The sequence below is a fragment of the Rhopalosiphum padi genome, chromosome 1 (assembly GCF_020882245.1).
Source record: "Rhopalosiphum padi isolate XX-2018 chromosome 1, ASM2088224v1, whole genome shotgun sequence".
Classification (NCBI taxonomy): domain Eukaryota; kingdom Metazoa; phylum Arthropoda; class Insecta; order Hemiptera; family Aphididae; genus Rhopalosiphum; species Rhopalosiphum padi.
This window is the reverse complement of record NC_083597.1, coordinates 19,418,130-19,431,814: the sequence shown is the minus strand read 5'-3', so window position 1 is coordinate 19,431,814 and position 13,685 is coordinate 19,418,130. Positions and strand designations below refer to the sequence as shown.

The 13,685-nt window shown below is 27.7% G+C and overlaps 1 protein-coding gene across 6 annotated transcripts in view; it reads left to right on the top strand.

The window, feature by feature from the left end:
- Nucleotides 1-12,195, top strand: part of LOC132927724 (putative phospholipase B-like lamina ancestor) — a 29,207-nt gene extending 17,012 nt beyond the window's left edge. For 2 of the 6 annotated variants that reach the window (XM_060992323.1, XM_060992317.1), the window contains exons 2-10: nucleotides 881-971; nucleotides 6,982-7,417; nucleotides 7,481-7,630; nucleotides 7,712-7,958; nucleotides 8,023-8,123; nucleotides 8,533-8,688; nucleotides 8,775-9,018; nucleotides 9,090-9,335; nucleotides 10,751-12,195. In XM_060992323.1, coding sequence (XP_060848306.1) covers nucleotides 7,308-7,417; nucleotides 7,481-7,630; nucleotides 7,712-7,958; nucleotides 8,023-8,123; nucleotides 8,533-8,688; nucleotides 8,775-9,018; nucleotides 9,090-9,335; nucleotides 10,751-11,293 — 1,797 coding nt within the window. In that variant the 5' untranslated portion in view covers nucleotides 881-971; nucleotides 6,982-7,307 and the 3' untranslated portion in view covers nucleotides 11,294-12,195. Of the gene's footprint in view, nucleotides 1-880; nucleotides 972-6,981; nucleotides 7,418-7,480; nucleotides 7,670-7,711; nucleotides 7,959-8,022; nucleotides 8,124-8,532; nucleotides 8,689-8,774; nucleotides 9,019-9,089; nucleotides 9,336-10,750 lie in introns of those variants that run through there. The other 4 variants (XM_060992340.1, XM_060992332.1, XM_060992313.1 and 1 more) reach the window with 4 other exon arrangements.
- The last annotated feature ends 1,490 nt before the right edge of the window (nucleotides 12,196-13,685 follow it).

Below are 13,685 nucleotides of genomic sequence, written 5' to 3'. Positions count from 1 at the left end.
TTTTTCATTGTCATTTTTAAAGTTTTTACTTTTACAATAAAAACATACATTTTTAGTAAAATATTCCAAAGCAGAAGTTTTTTGGACTGCTTCAATACATAAAAATTGAATTTTAAACAAGATCAATTAATAAAATTAGTTAGATAGGTACCTAATACTTAATAGCATTTTTAAAGTTTTTATGAGCAAAGTGGTGGACCAATATTTTACACTCGGAGATACCTGCTACTACTCTACTCTGCTTATCTAAAAGTTTTAAATGTAAATACCTATAAGCTATAACTAATTAACTACACGCTCGAAATTCGATATTTATGTATAGAAATTATACTCCAAAAAATAGATAATTCTATAATAAATATTATAATTTGGAATAAGAAATTAAAAATTAACGTTCTCTTTCAAAAAAATAACAATGATAACGATATGACAAATTTTAAGCATTTTTTTTTTAAATTATATAAAATAATGTTTTCAAATTATGTTTTCTGTATATAATGTTTAGTTAAGTATTGTAACTTATATAATAGTTATTACAGGTATATAATCGATTAATGATATAATTATAATTTTTAGACAATTATAGATTACGCTATTTGATTTGAATGCGTAATACAAACATAGTTACCCATAAATATTCCAATTAATCAAATTCAATACGTATAGGTACATAAGTTCTTAATAGTTTATGTAAATATATACTAACTTTATACCCACTTCAACAGGAAAATGTACATGAAGTACCCATATATTACAGAAAGTTTCACATTTCTGAATATGCTATGTTTCATGCGCGTTTAATTATAATAATGCAAAGTTATTGATACTTTTTTTAATAATTCACTAGTGAACAATTGTAATCGATGCACTGTTATTGTAGGGATGACCCGCGGTACACCCGCACAGCTGTACATAATAATCAAATAAGACGAAGAAACGGAAACATTTTCTCGACTTTAAGACATGCGAAGGTAATTAAAGAAATGTTTACCACTCGAACACTATAATATACTTTGTGAATGACACAATATTCTATATTTAGTGGAAATTGCATGTAAAAATGTTGTAATCATTGGCTTTAATATAGAGAGAGCCGTACCCCGTGTGTTTATGTATTTACGCTTATAATGTCTATACGTTTGTATGTAAACGGCTCTGCAGTCGAAACTTTAAAATATTTATTGACAGTAGTTTGTGAAAAAAAGAAATAAACGACGATACAATTTTAATAGCTCACTCATATAATTATTGAATTATTTGCAGGCATTTATCAGAATGTGCGATTATATTCATAAACCTTACACTGTAATCGAACTGATACATAAAATATAACTTTATAAATCATATACACAGACACAGAGTCCTTAAATTAGAAAAGGAATAAAATTACAAATAAAAACGGGAAATAACATAAAATCAACAATAAAAATCCAATGTTTAATGTTTGGCACATAATAATAAAAAACAATCTGTTGTCCTTGGAACTCTCGGACCGAACTTGCAATATATTTACACGCGTGTCTCCCCTGTAGGCTACAATAATAATCTTAACTAACTCACTTGGAATTGTAACAATTTTTTTTTTATGCACAAACACCTTATTGCAAAACTTCTAATGATTGCTATACAATTTTAAAACATTGAACATTAAGTATTGATTGACAAAGCAGGCATACATTAATATTTTTGAATCAATTACAAAAAAATATTTATTATAATGATTTATCAAAAATGTAATATGTTGTGAGATTCTAGTATTTTCTACATATAATATTATATGATATTATAAACGCATTAAATCCTACATGATACTATACGTTATTTATAAATTGAGTTTTCTAACATTTGATTCAACAATTTATTAAACATTTGTGTTATGTTATGTGTTTTGAAAAGAAATTGTCTCTCTCGCTCTTTATTTCTCAAAAAATTAGAGTATCTGGATAGTTAATATTATTGAAAGAAAGAATCTCTTCGGTTTCAGTATTCATTATTCAATGAGCAATGCTGATTGACCATTGAATAATTATATATGATAAAATTAACTTATCGTAACTAAAATATAATCTATTATAGGTAACTGTATAAAATCAAACCGTTATAAATTTAGTGAAATTTACTTTACACATTATATATATATTGTTATACAAGAATACGGAAATAAGGAAATAAGTAGATACTAATGGAAGTATATTGAAACATATTATATATACATTGAATGACGTAACCTTGTATATTTGTATAGTAATTATTTATTATAATCTATATCTATAATAATATATTATGTTAGAAAACTAATGAATTGAAACCATACATTTTAGTAATTTTCACTCGATAAAAATTGCATCATACTGGTTTACAATAAAATAAATAAAACTGTATTCACTATTATTTTTATATAGCCGACTTCAAACGTTTAATAATTATGAATCATAATATATTTTTATATAATATGTATATTATGCATAGTTACAAATAAAATAGCAATTGTTCAATATTATATGTGTTCGTAATACAATATATATATATATATATATAATTGTTACCTATATAAATATAACATTATATATCAGTTTTTGAAATTTTAAAACAATGGTTTTAATTTAAAAAGTGTAATTAAATGTTACAAATGTAAAGACTGTAATTAATAAATTCACACAACGAAATATCCCCAATCACAAAATATACTCGTATAATATAATGATTAAATTTTAATCGAAGTTCGTATTGCAAAAATAAGCTATTTTACCGAATCGATCTATAATACTTGTATACGTAAATCCGTTATATATATTCTTTATACTCTGTAAGAGTATTTATACCGTATGTGGGTGCGCCTTGCATGTAATCTACATACCTAATGCATCGTATCTACACAACCATAAGCAAAACGATTTTTCGGGAGTCAGAAATATTATATCCGTTCAAACAATTGAATTATATTTATACACTAAACGAAAATGTTAACGGTTTTTCACGGTCTGCGCAACATAACACACATAATTATCATTCATCATACCTACGAGTTTGAAACGACACGTTTGCATTGGCATTCGACTTGTTTAAACAAAAAGGGTTAGAACATATTTTCGTACCTATATATATAAATATGTTATTGTTATTTATTTTATTTTTTTAAGAATTGTGTACAACTTAAATGAACTATGTGTCTATATAGACTATATCTAGTATAATATATACACATTATTCATTATTTAAACAGTTACATGAAAAGTTATTCAACATTTTGAAATCAGTAGGTAGGTATTTATTTTAGTGCAAGTAGTAGTGGTAAACTAAATTATTTTATTTTTTGCTTAACTGCAATCTTATTAATAATATGGTGTTAAGAACTAAGATAATAATGACACGTGCTGAGCTATCATATACATATAAAATGTATACCTAACTACATTCGTGCGAATATATCTGATTACATTTATAATTATTTCGATATAGATCAATTAGATGTGTTTTTAAGTTTGTAATATCACACAAAAAACTATATCAGATTATAGGTTAGTAGGTTATTATTTAATACTTATATATTTATACAGTTATATATTGTTTTTATTTATTTATTTAATTTTGAAATCAATAAATGACTGGGACTCACTGAGAAAAACTCGTGTAGAGGCCTAGGAGTTATCTTAGTTTACAATATTTTAAATTAAAATTCATATGTGTATTTGGGTTTAAAACAAATATATATTTCTTACTTTTTGATAACTCTTTTATAAGTTATAAGTATAAGCTAAAATATTGAATAATAATACCAATCGATTTTAATTTAAAATCAAAACCATATAATATATATTAGATAATTAATTAAAATTTAAAATAATTAATATTTAAATAAAATAAAATGTAAGTACCTAAAGTGACATTTGCTTCGTAATTGAGTTTTTTACAGTCTAACGATAATATTGTCCAAAATATTATTATTAAAACAGCACAATTTCTAAAATTTTCCATTTATTAAAGAAAAGTTCTATTCAGACCACAAAAATATAAGATATTATACTACGCTCTTATCTACGATTGGGTTTTATTTTTTCTCTCTAATGGTTATATTTATATAAAAAAAGCCTTGATGCTTACTGTTTTGTATTTCATGTTTTGTGGTACCTATATGATGTATAAATTTGCATTTCATGAATTATTAAAATGAGATATTAACTGATAATCCAAATTATTCTAATATAAAACGCAACGCACATTTTGAATGACGAATTAATGGTCCATTGATTATAATAACTGAATGATTTAAATTAAAATTAAAATATCTTATCCGTTTTTACGTTATAGCCCACCTCGCTCATTCATTTATATTACAATACTATGTTACCAATATTGTTAAAATAGACATTAGGAAACACTTAGTTTTTTAACCTTCAGGTACTTTGTTTAGACATTATAAATTTATAAATCGTAGAAGAAAGAACTTAATCTAACAAGAAGTGTTCATATCAGCTAATTGTCGTTAGATTATGTTATGCACGTGACTAGTATTTTTCAATTATTTTGTTCAGAATTATCACTTGGAGTCGCGACATTTCTAATGAAAATTGTATCTTTGAAAATATACCTACTATAATTACTATGATAAGTATTTTGGTAAACAAATGAGAAATCCATACTAAATATAAATAACCTGAAATATTTTAAGGTAATTTATTAAAAATAAAATATGAGTAATATAACATAATATATTATATTATAATTTTATATTTAAAAAAGTGAGCTGATCATTTTCTATCAAAGATATCAAATGACGTTTAATTAATTTTTAACTTTTATCTCTTCAATTCAGTTTGAAAAAGTATAATTTAGTGGTTGGTACCTTTTATTATAAAGCACCAATGGTATATCATAATATATATTATTATACATTTGCATTTCCTAAATTAAAACCGAATATTAAATTGAAACAATAACCAACGTATATTACAGATATTATAACTTAAGAGGACGCTACCTAACCCGCAAATTTTATTATTACAATAATTAATTTTTATTATTATTTTTAAAATTAGAATGAATTGACTTCTCATAACATTTAATGGTAAAATTATTATTTAGATCATCTTGGAGACTTATATTGATATTTTAATTACGAAGCAAGTTATAATTATTTTAAAACAGTAGGTAGTAGGTACATTTTTTTATACATTTTTAAATGATTATAATTAGCCTCGAAATTAAAATATTACAATAAAAGCTATTAAGATACCCATACCCTAGACAATAATCTTTTATTTTATTTTATGATAAGTCAATTCACTTTAATTTTAAAAATAACAAAGTAAAATCGATTATTGTGAACACTGAACGTATAGTAACTTGTATTATGTTTTAAGATGGTGACAACACGTGCGGGTGTGGCGTTCTCTTAATAATTACACTATTTACACTATTAATTCATTAAAGATAAAATAAGACTTATATTTTAATATTATTCTACTTCAAAACGTGAATAGATAATTTTTTCCGTCTATATAGATTATATAAAGTATTATAAAAAAGGAGAACAAACTATATTATATATTATATTATTAATTATTATATTCACGTTGTATTTTAATACATTATAATACATGATTAGGTACATCGATGAAAATATACTTAAACTTTAATTTTTAAAATATGTTTTACTCTAATTAAAACTTTAATAAGTCTATGTGGAAAGTCAAATAAAGTCAATAATAATTTATGTCAATGCAATGCTTAGAAATAAGACGTAGATATTATATTTTCGACAATATAAAAATAAGTAATAATAATATATAAAACTAAAACATATCGACCTCGTTAAGGTCATAGACACCACTTGGAACAAGAAACTCATCAAGGTCCTCTAGTTTGTTACCCGCGTATGTGTATTCTGTTTTAATATATGTGAAAAATTTCCTATTAATGTGTATGTAGGTGACTTATTATATATCTTAAATAGATACACTCAAAATTTCATAAAAAATTACTGTATTTACCTCCTACCATTAATTATGAATATAAGATGCAATAAATATACATAAATATTTAAATATTATTATCATTGATAAGCTTTAAGATATTATTATAATTAGTGATAGCCATTATGTAGTATATAATAAAAATAATTGAAACTGAGCATACAAAAATCTCAAAATTATTTAAATTATTTTTTTTGTTTTTATTTAGTAAAACCATATAGGTCTAGAATCTAGATGATCATTGAGTAGATTTATAACATCGTTATCATATTATAATAAGAACATTTTTAGAGTATACAAACTATAATTTTAAATGTTAACAAAAACTTCTATAGCTAAAATCTTTTTGTGAGTCTTAATATATTACCATTGATTATAAATACTAGTATTTATAATCAATGATATTACTATATTAGAACCGCTATTAACTTACAATTTTAATTAAAAACATATTAGTGGAGGGGGACAGCAACTTAACGTACATGGTATAATAAAAGCCAGTTCAATATACCAGATACGCACTAAATACTTAAATACTCACCCAGGCCAGCTATATTAACGTCCCAATGTTGTACTGATTTAAATACATTTGATTTAACACATTACTATTGTTACACAGTTGCAGCACAACAAGATTGTTGTATGTTAAAATATAAAATATGTAATTGGAAATGTACTATGTAATATTATGTTTTGGTATTATAAATAATAAACATGTATAATTGAACAATTGTAAAATTATTATAATAGACAATAGTTAGAAAAAAAAAAATAATAATTATATTCTTAAAACTATTACTGATTAATTATAAGTGATACTGAAAAATGTAAATTTATATTTTCTGAACTATGAATAATCATTTATTATCTATATTTATTTTTAAAACTATACTCAATCATTTTTACAATTGCTTTATATATATCTAACTATTGTAACAAAGCGCTGATTCTGTATATATTCTGTAATATAATATTAATAAAACGATTTTTTTTTATTTTATTTTTTAAGGAGTCATCCAAATATCTTACCAAAGACGGCTAATTCTAGTGATCTAAGCTTATAACAGTTGCCGGTCCCGATCGTCGTTTCCTATTTCGATGGGTTGAGACGAACACTCACGAGTTTCCAGAGCCTGAAAAACTATCTATAATAGTTGGTTCAAAGGCCGAAGGAGACATATATTGGAGATTTTTTGAAGACGGAAAATTGACTTATTCTTGTCAAATCGCAAGGTTTGAACTTAAGCCAAATTTTGAAAAAAAATAAAATTTGGCAACCGAATATAATTTTATTACCCGAAGAAAAAGACTTTTCTTTCTACCATAGATACAGAAATGTTGAAAGTAGTAGGAGCATCATGGGCTCAGACACAACTATCATGGTGTTTGATTATTGCAATCACTTTGTTGGGTTTATTAGCATTTTATTTCGGAGGAACGATCAGGTAAAATTTTAATGTTTATCAACTGTTTCATAACTATCTGACTATTATTGCGCGTTTGTTCAGAAATGAGTATGATGGTAAATATGCTGCAACAGCGTTTTGGAGCAAAGAATTTGGAATGAGAATTGATTTCTGTGGCCAAAATAACGATCCGCTTAAAGTAAGAAAAGGAGTAGCAAGAGCTTATTATAGACCAGATTTATCTGAAAACGGGTAACAACAAATTTCACGTCCATAATTATCAATAACTTGGTAATATATATAAATGTATGTATTTTATATAATTAAATTTAGATGGGCAGTTTTAGAAATTGAGACTCAGGCGGAGTATCCGGATTACGTACAAGCCAAAGCGGCTGGGTATTTGGAAGGAAGTTTGACGTGGCGGATGATTTATTGGCACTGGAAGAATACAGTGGAAAACACGTGTATCGGGAGAAAGGCCTTCTGTGATCGGCTTAGAAAGTATTTAGAAGAAAATGCTGACGAAATCAAACAAACGGCAAAACGACGAGGCGAATCAGACCCATTTTGGCACCAAGTAATAAACAAATATATTTAAAACTGTTTCGGAAAAAAATATTTTAAACCCTATTTACGCCTAGGTAAATATGTTTTACACGCAATTGAAAGCATTGGAGGATGGTTGGAGATTTGGCGTAAAAAGAAGCAGACAAGATATTGACATACCATCTGTAGACTTCTTGTAAGTCTATTATATTTTTAGTTTTTAGTGTTTTTACCACTTGCAACTGAGATACTTTTACCTATAATATCATAATTCATATTTATTATTTGTTTACAAATACGATTAGATAGGTATGCATTTTATTAAATATTTCATTCATAGACATTAATATAATAATATTTTAATGAGTTAAATCGTTATACATCATTATTGATATAATATATATTATTATATAAATTCAGCTATAATGTCATTTTTAGCTTTACTGTTTGAAATAATTCAATATAATATACCAATTTAATAAATCACAATGAGTTACTGTTTGGCATATGTATCAAATAAATTATAATGTCGAATGTAATATTGTATTCAAGATATAGATATAAATTATAATTGCACATGAAAATATATAACTGATTGTTTTCAGATGGATGAACATTATGCCGGATTTAAAAAATTTCGAACAAAAATTTAACGCATCAAAAGATTTTAATCCAGATAAGCCACCGTTATCTGCTACATTAGTAAAAATTATCGGCACTAACCCAATTGACTTTGTATTAGCTCAATCTGCTTCTGGATAGTAAGTACACGTTACAACCCATTTATACATTTCAATGATTTCATAGGCAATTATAAAAAAAAAAATTATAACATTAATGTTTGCAGTTATGTGTCAATGTTGCGCATACAGAAACGGTACAACTTTGGTTTCCATGAAACGGAAAGCGACGATAGTGCACTCGTTAATGGAAAAATAATCGAGTTCACGTCATACCCTGGATCAGTTTATTCTCAAGACGACTTCTATAAGGTCACCAAGAAAGGTTCTAGGACGGAAACTACTGTGGTCGGGACAGAATTACAAAATAATAACAGACAACTATGGGAAAAGATTATGAAAAAAGATCAAGTATATTTAAATATTCACAGTAGTTATGAACACAATAATAAGTTTTTCAAATAAAATTTCAAATTCAACAGGTGTTGTTGGGTGCTAGAATCATGGCAGCCAATCGTTTAGCGAGTAACAGTAAAAAATGGTACGAGGTGTTTTCGAGAAACAATAGCGGCACTGGAAACAAACAATGGCTGATCATCAGCACAAATAGCACATCAATTGCTTTTGGAGTCGTCGAACAAATGCCCGGCATTGTTAGCTACGAAGAATTATCTAAAAAACTTTTGTCCACCGGCTATTGGATCAGCAATAGTAGTCCAAGTCTCAAGGTCAGTTGTTTAAAATTCACCCTCATGTAATAGGTCGTACACTATGGACTATGGTGAATGTCTTTTCTAGGTTTCACACTAGCGCGATCGGTCTAAAATGTACACTACCCCTTCGGCATACACACTTCCAAAGAAGATTTGGCACGAATACGCGCACATTTAGACATCAAGATGAATGTGCAATACCCAAAGCCATAAAAAAAAACCCCAAATATTGCATATGAAGGTTAAACATTTCGCAATAGTCACTACGACACCACATATACACTAATAATATATAATACATATATATATATATATATATACCTAGGTATATAATTTATACAATTAGGGTAATGTAACGGCTAATTTTCGCTCTCTAAAAATCGTTTATACACAATTGTTGACAAATATCATTAAACAATTGATTTAAAAATATTCCATTTTCCTTACAAAAATACATATAATGATAATTTATATGCAGTATAAATACTTTATTAATATAGATATATCTAAATTAAAACACTTATTATATTTCATAAAATATTAATGGTTTTGAAAATATTTTTCTCTGCATTGTTTTAAATCGTTAATATAATATTTTTTTTTTTTACTGTTTTTAGTGAAAACATGCATTATTAATTCCTTATTCCAAAAAAAAATATTTTTTAAATATTTCGATACATAGAAATCGAATTTTGGACTAGTAGTTCCATTTTAACAGTATTAAATGTTTAAATGGAGTGTAGAGTGATACAGAGGCACCCGAAAAATATTGGTCTAAACTTCGTTCGTATAAAGTTTAGACTCTACATTTTAATACATAAGTATATAATAATATAACTAATAATCTACTTATCTGAAATTAGATATTTATAGATACAAATAGTTCCAAATGCTCCGAAAATGAAATTTAAAATTTATATGATTGTCTTTCAATAGAGTAAAAACTTAAAAAATAGTAACGATAAAAAATATAATTTTTTTTTTGAAAAATGTTTTATAACGACTAACAAATATGTAAAAGAAACTATTACAAAATAGTGCATTTTTTAAATAATGAGTGTCACATTATACATAATATATATCACTTCATATTATTATTATGTACCAAACATCATATGATTTAAATATCTTTGAAAACTACTGAATAATTTAAAAAATGCATCCTATCGTTATATTTTTTGCTGTCAACATTCCAATGTCTTATCTATATTAAATGTCTTTTATCGAAATATCGATTAAAAAGTTTCGAGACGTCAAACTTTTAAAAGTACTTCTATACTACACAATATATTTTCAGTGTTGCTATACTCCCGAGGCTCGTTGAAAAACAAAAATATGGGGCCTCTGCACGCCTATACGGCGCGTTGTATAAACGGTTTGCGCGAGAAATGTTTTTATTTAAAAAAAATCTTCCGTTGTGTGGTTTGCAGGAAATGGCTTACATATCGGGCGCCGACGGACGGGACGCCGACCACCCGGTGGCGAACATACTGCGCAACGGACAGCGGAACGTCACAGACATCGGGACGCTGGTGGACCTAATGCGGGGCACCGAGATGTCGTTGATCGGCCGGACCGACCTGCTGGGCGTCAAGACCAACGCCATGTTCCGACGGTTCGCCAACCAGTCGTTTGTGGAACAGCTGACCGCGGCCAACCGGCTCCAGTCGGCCGACGCCACGGCGCCGCTGAAAGATGACCGGACCACGATCGTCACGAACCGGCTACCGTCGTCCGCCGTGTCCGACGACAAGTCTGACGCGGACAAGTGCTTCACGGGAACGGTGGACCTGAAGGTCACGTCGGCGTACACGAACGGCTACTTCGCGGCCTCCGGGCCTCCGTTCACCGTGGACCGCGCCGAGGTCGAACCGTTCCGGTGGTCCGAGAGCCCGATCAGGCACTTGCCGCATTACGGGCACCCGGACGTCTGGGACTACGACGTGGAGGGCGTCGGTTGGGTTTGGATCTGATGAATGCGCGGACGTCTTGCGCACACCTATACTACTGTACACGCGTATCGCAATACTATATTATGTATTATGTGAATATATGATTATATAATATTATATATTATCATATACTATATTTTGTGTGTGCAGTTCGCACTACGATATTTTATGCTATATGTGTACGGTGTATATAAATAACATCGGACACGACCTTAGACACGAAGATAATATTATTATTTACACAAGGCGTATACCGTAATGTACCTACAGACAGATATCGCAGTGTGCAGACGACTCACCAGTTTATATTATTATTATGCGTATCACCCGTCAAAAAAAAATGCATTATACCTACACAAATTTGAAACTCGCATCCTCTCGTTTCGTCCGGAAAGTCCTATACTCTCCAATACCCAACTGTATACCCACTATATATACATATATATGTATATTAAAATATGTGATATCTATACCTACTATATACTATATATATATATAGACGATAATAATATAATAATATATACACACTATAGAGCAGAATATTAATGATAATATATGGTTATTACAAGTGAAATAGAATTATCATCACTCGTACTTATATACCTATTATAATACATTGTGTACCAAATATAGTGTGGCGGCGAAATAACAACTTATTCGCCGTTGTAGTATTTTATCATTATTGCACGATTTTATTTGATATACCGTACCTATATATATATTATAAATTCGTCTTCCAAAATCATTACAATTATAACCTTTTTTTTTTTTTTATTTAGTACCTTTATAGACTATTTTCTTTAATTCCTATTTCTCAATAAACTTATATTATGTATTTTTATTTCAAATTTACGATGCAAATATTCTTATTTTGTAATATTCAATGTGATGTAATTTTTAATAAAAATTTATTTTAAATCGAATTTAACAATGTTTGATTTTTGATTTTAAACCATCTTAAGATCTGAAGTAAGTCTGAGACACATAAATAAACACATCAATATTCATTATATAAAGATAAAAACAGTCAAGGATTTGAAGGATTAATCAATATATCAATATAAGTTGAAAATGATAATAATAGTAATATTGATGACATAAATTGCAATATAGCTATAAGACTATTGATTTAAATCGATCTCGTTGTTTAATTACGCGATTTGGTAAAAAAAGAATCTCAGTGGGTAGTCAATATTTTTATTATATATTTATTGTTATAATCGTGTCAGCATCCAAGCCATTCAGCAAGAATACTATTTCAATTTTATAAATATCGAATATAAGCTTAGTATAAAAATGACTTCCTATGCAGATAAATAGAATATTTGTATGATATTATGTTGACTGAAAATAATTCCTTATTTTCCATCATTAACTGTTTGCACTAACGACAGCGACTGCTATTATTAAATTATTCTAAATATAAATTAAAACAAAACCAGAGACCTTGTTTCTGCTGCATACCAGGCCCGTAGCCAGACCAAATTTTTGGGGGGGCATTATATATAAAAACATTATAAAAAAAAATATTTTTAGGAGTGGTAACGACTGGGTTTAGAGCCCAGTCCTTGGCTACGGGCCTGCTGCATACTATGAATTTATTAAATTCAAAAATTTAGATTCAATACTGGTACACTGGTACACGAAAAAACGGTTCTAAGCGAAGAAAACAGACAATTTTAACTAAAGCGCGTATCAAATAAAATTCTGCACATGTTTTTTTATTGCTGTAATAGGTAACCACTTTTTTGGAACATTGTATTACGTTATCAGACCTTAGGTGTTTAAATTAAAAATATTAATTATTTTAATAAACAATTATACATTTTTCAAGACTTTTAACATTTTAACATAAAATAATTTGCTACATTATCTTTAACGAAATATTAACAATGAAAATGTTTTTTTTATGCTTTTATGTTGATACCGCTTTCTAAAACTAGTACCTACCTGATTTCTATCTTGAAATGCACCCAGTGCACTGCGAAAAAGATCTGGACACGCTTAGAGACACCGAGTGCTACAATCAGCCTTGACGCTACTAACTAGGAAAACTTCAAGTACTCCAATATCACATTTAATGAAGGGGCACTGATTTAAGTTTTTACGCTTATTTTTGTGAAAAAAAATCAAGATTGATAACATGATAAACTGTCAATGAATAGAAAATTGTAACATATTTCACATGATATAAAAATTAATTTAAATTTTTCAAATTAGAAAAAAAATTGTATTATATTAAATTTATGCACTCAAAAATTCAAAAATATGCAAAAAAATTGTTTTGTGTTAAAAAAAATACAATTTAAAAATCATTATTTAAAATGTGTAAATAGCATAAAATGTATATTAATTATTGAAGGCGTACCAACATGATGTAACAAAATGTGTTTTTAAATTATCAAATTGAAAA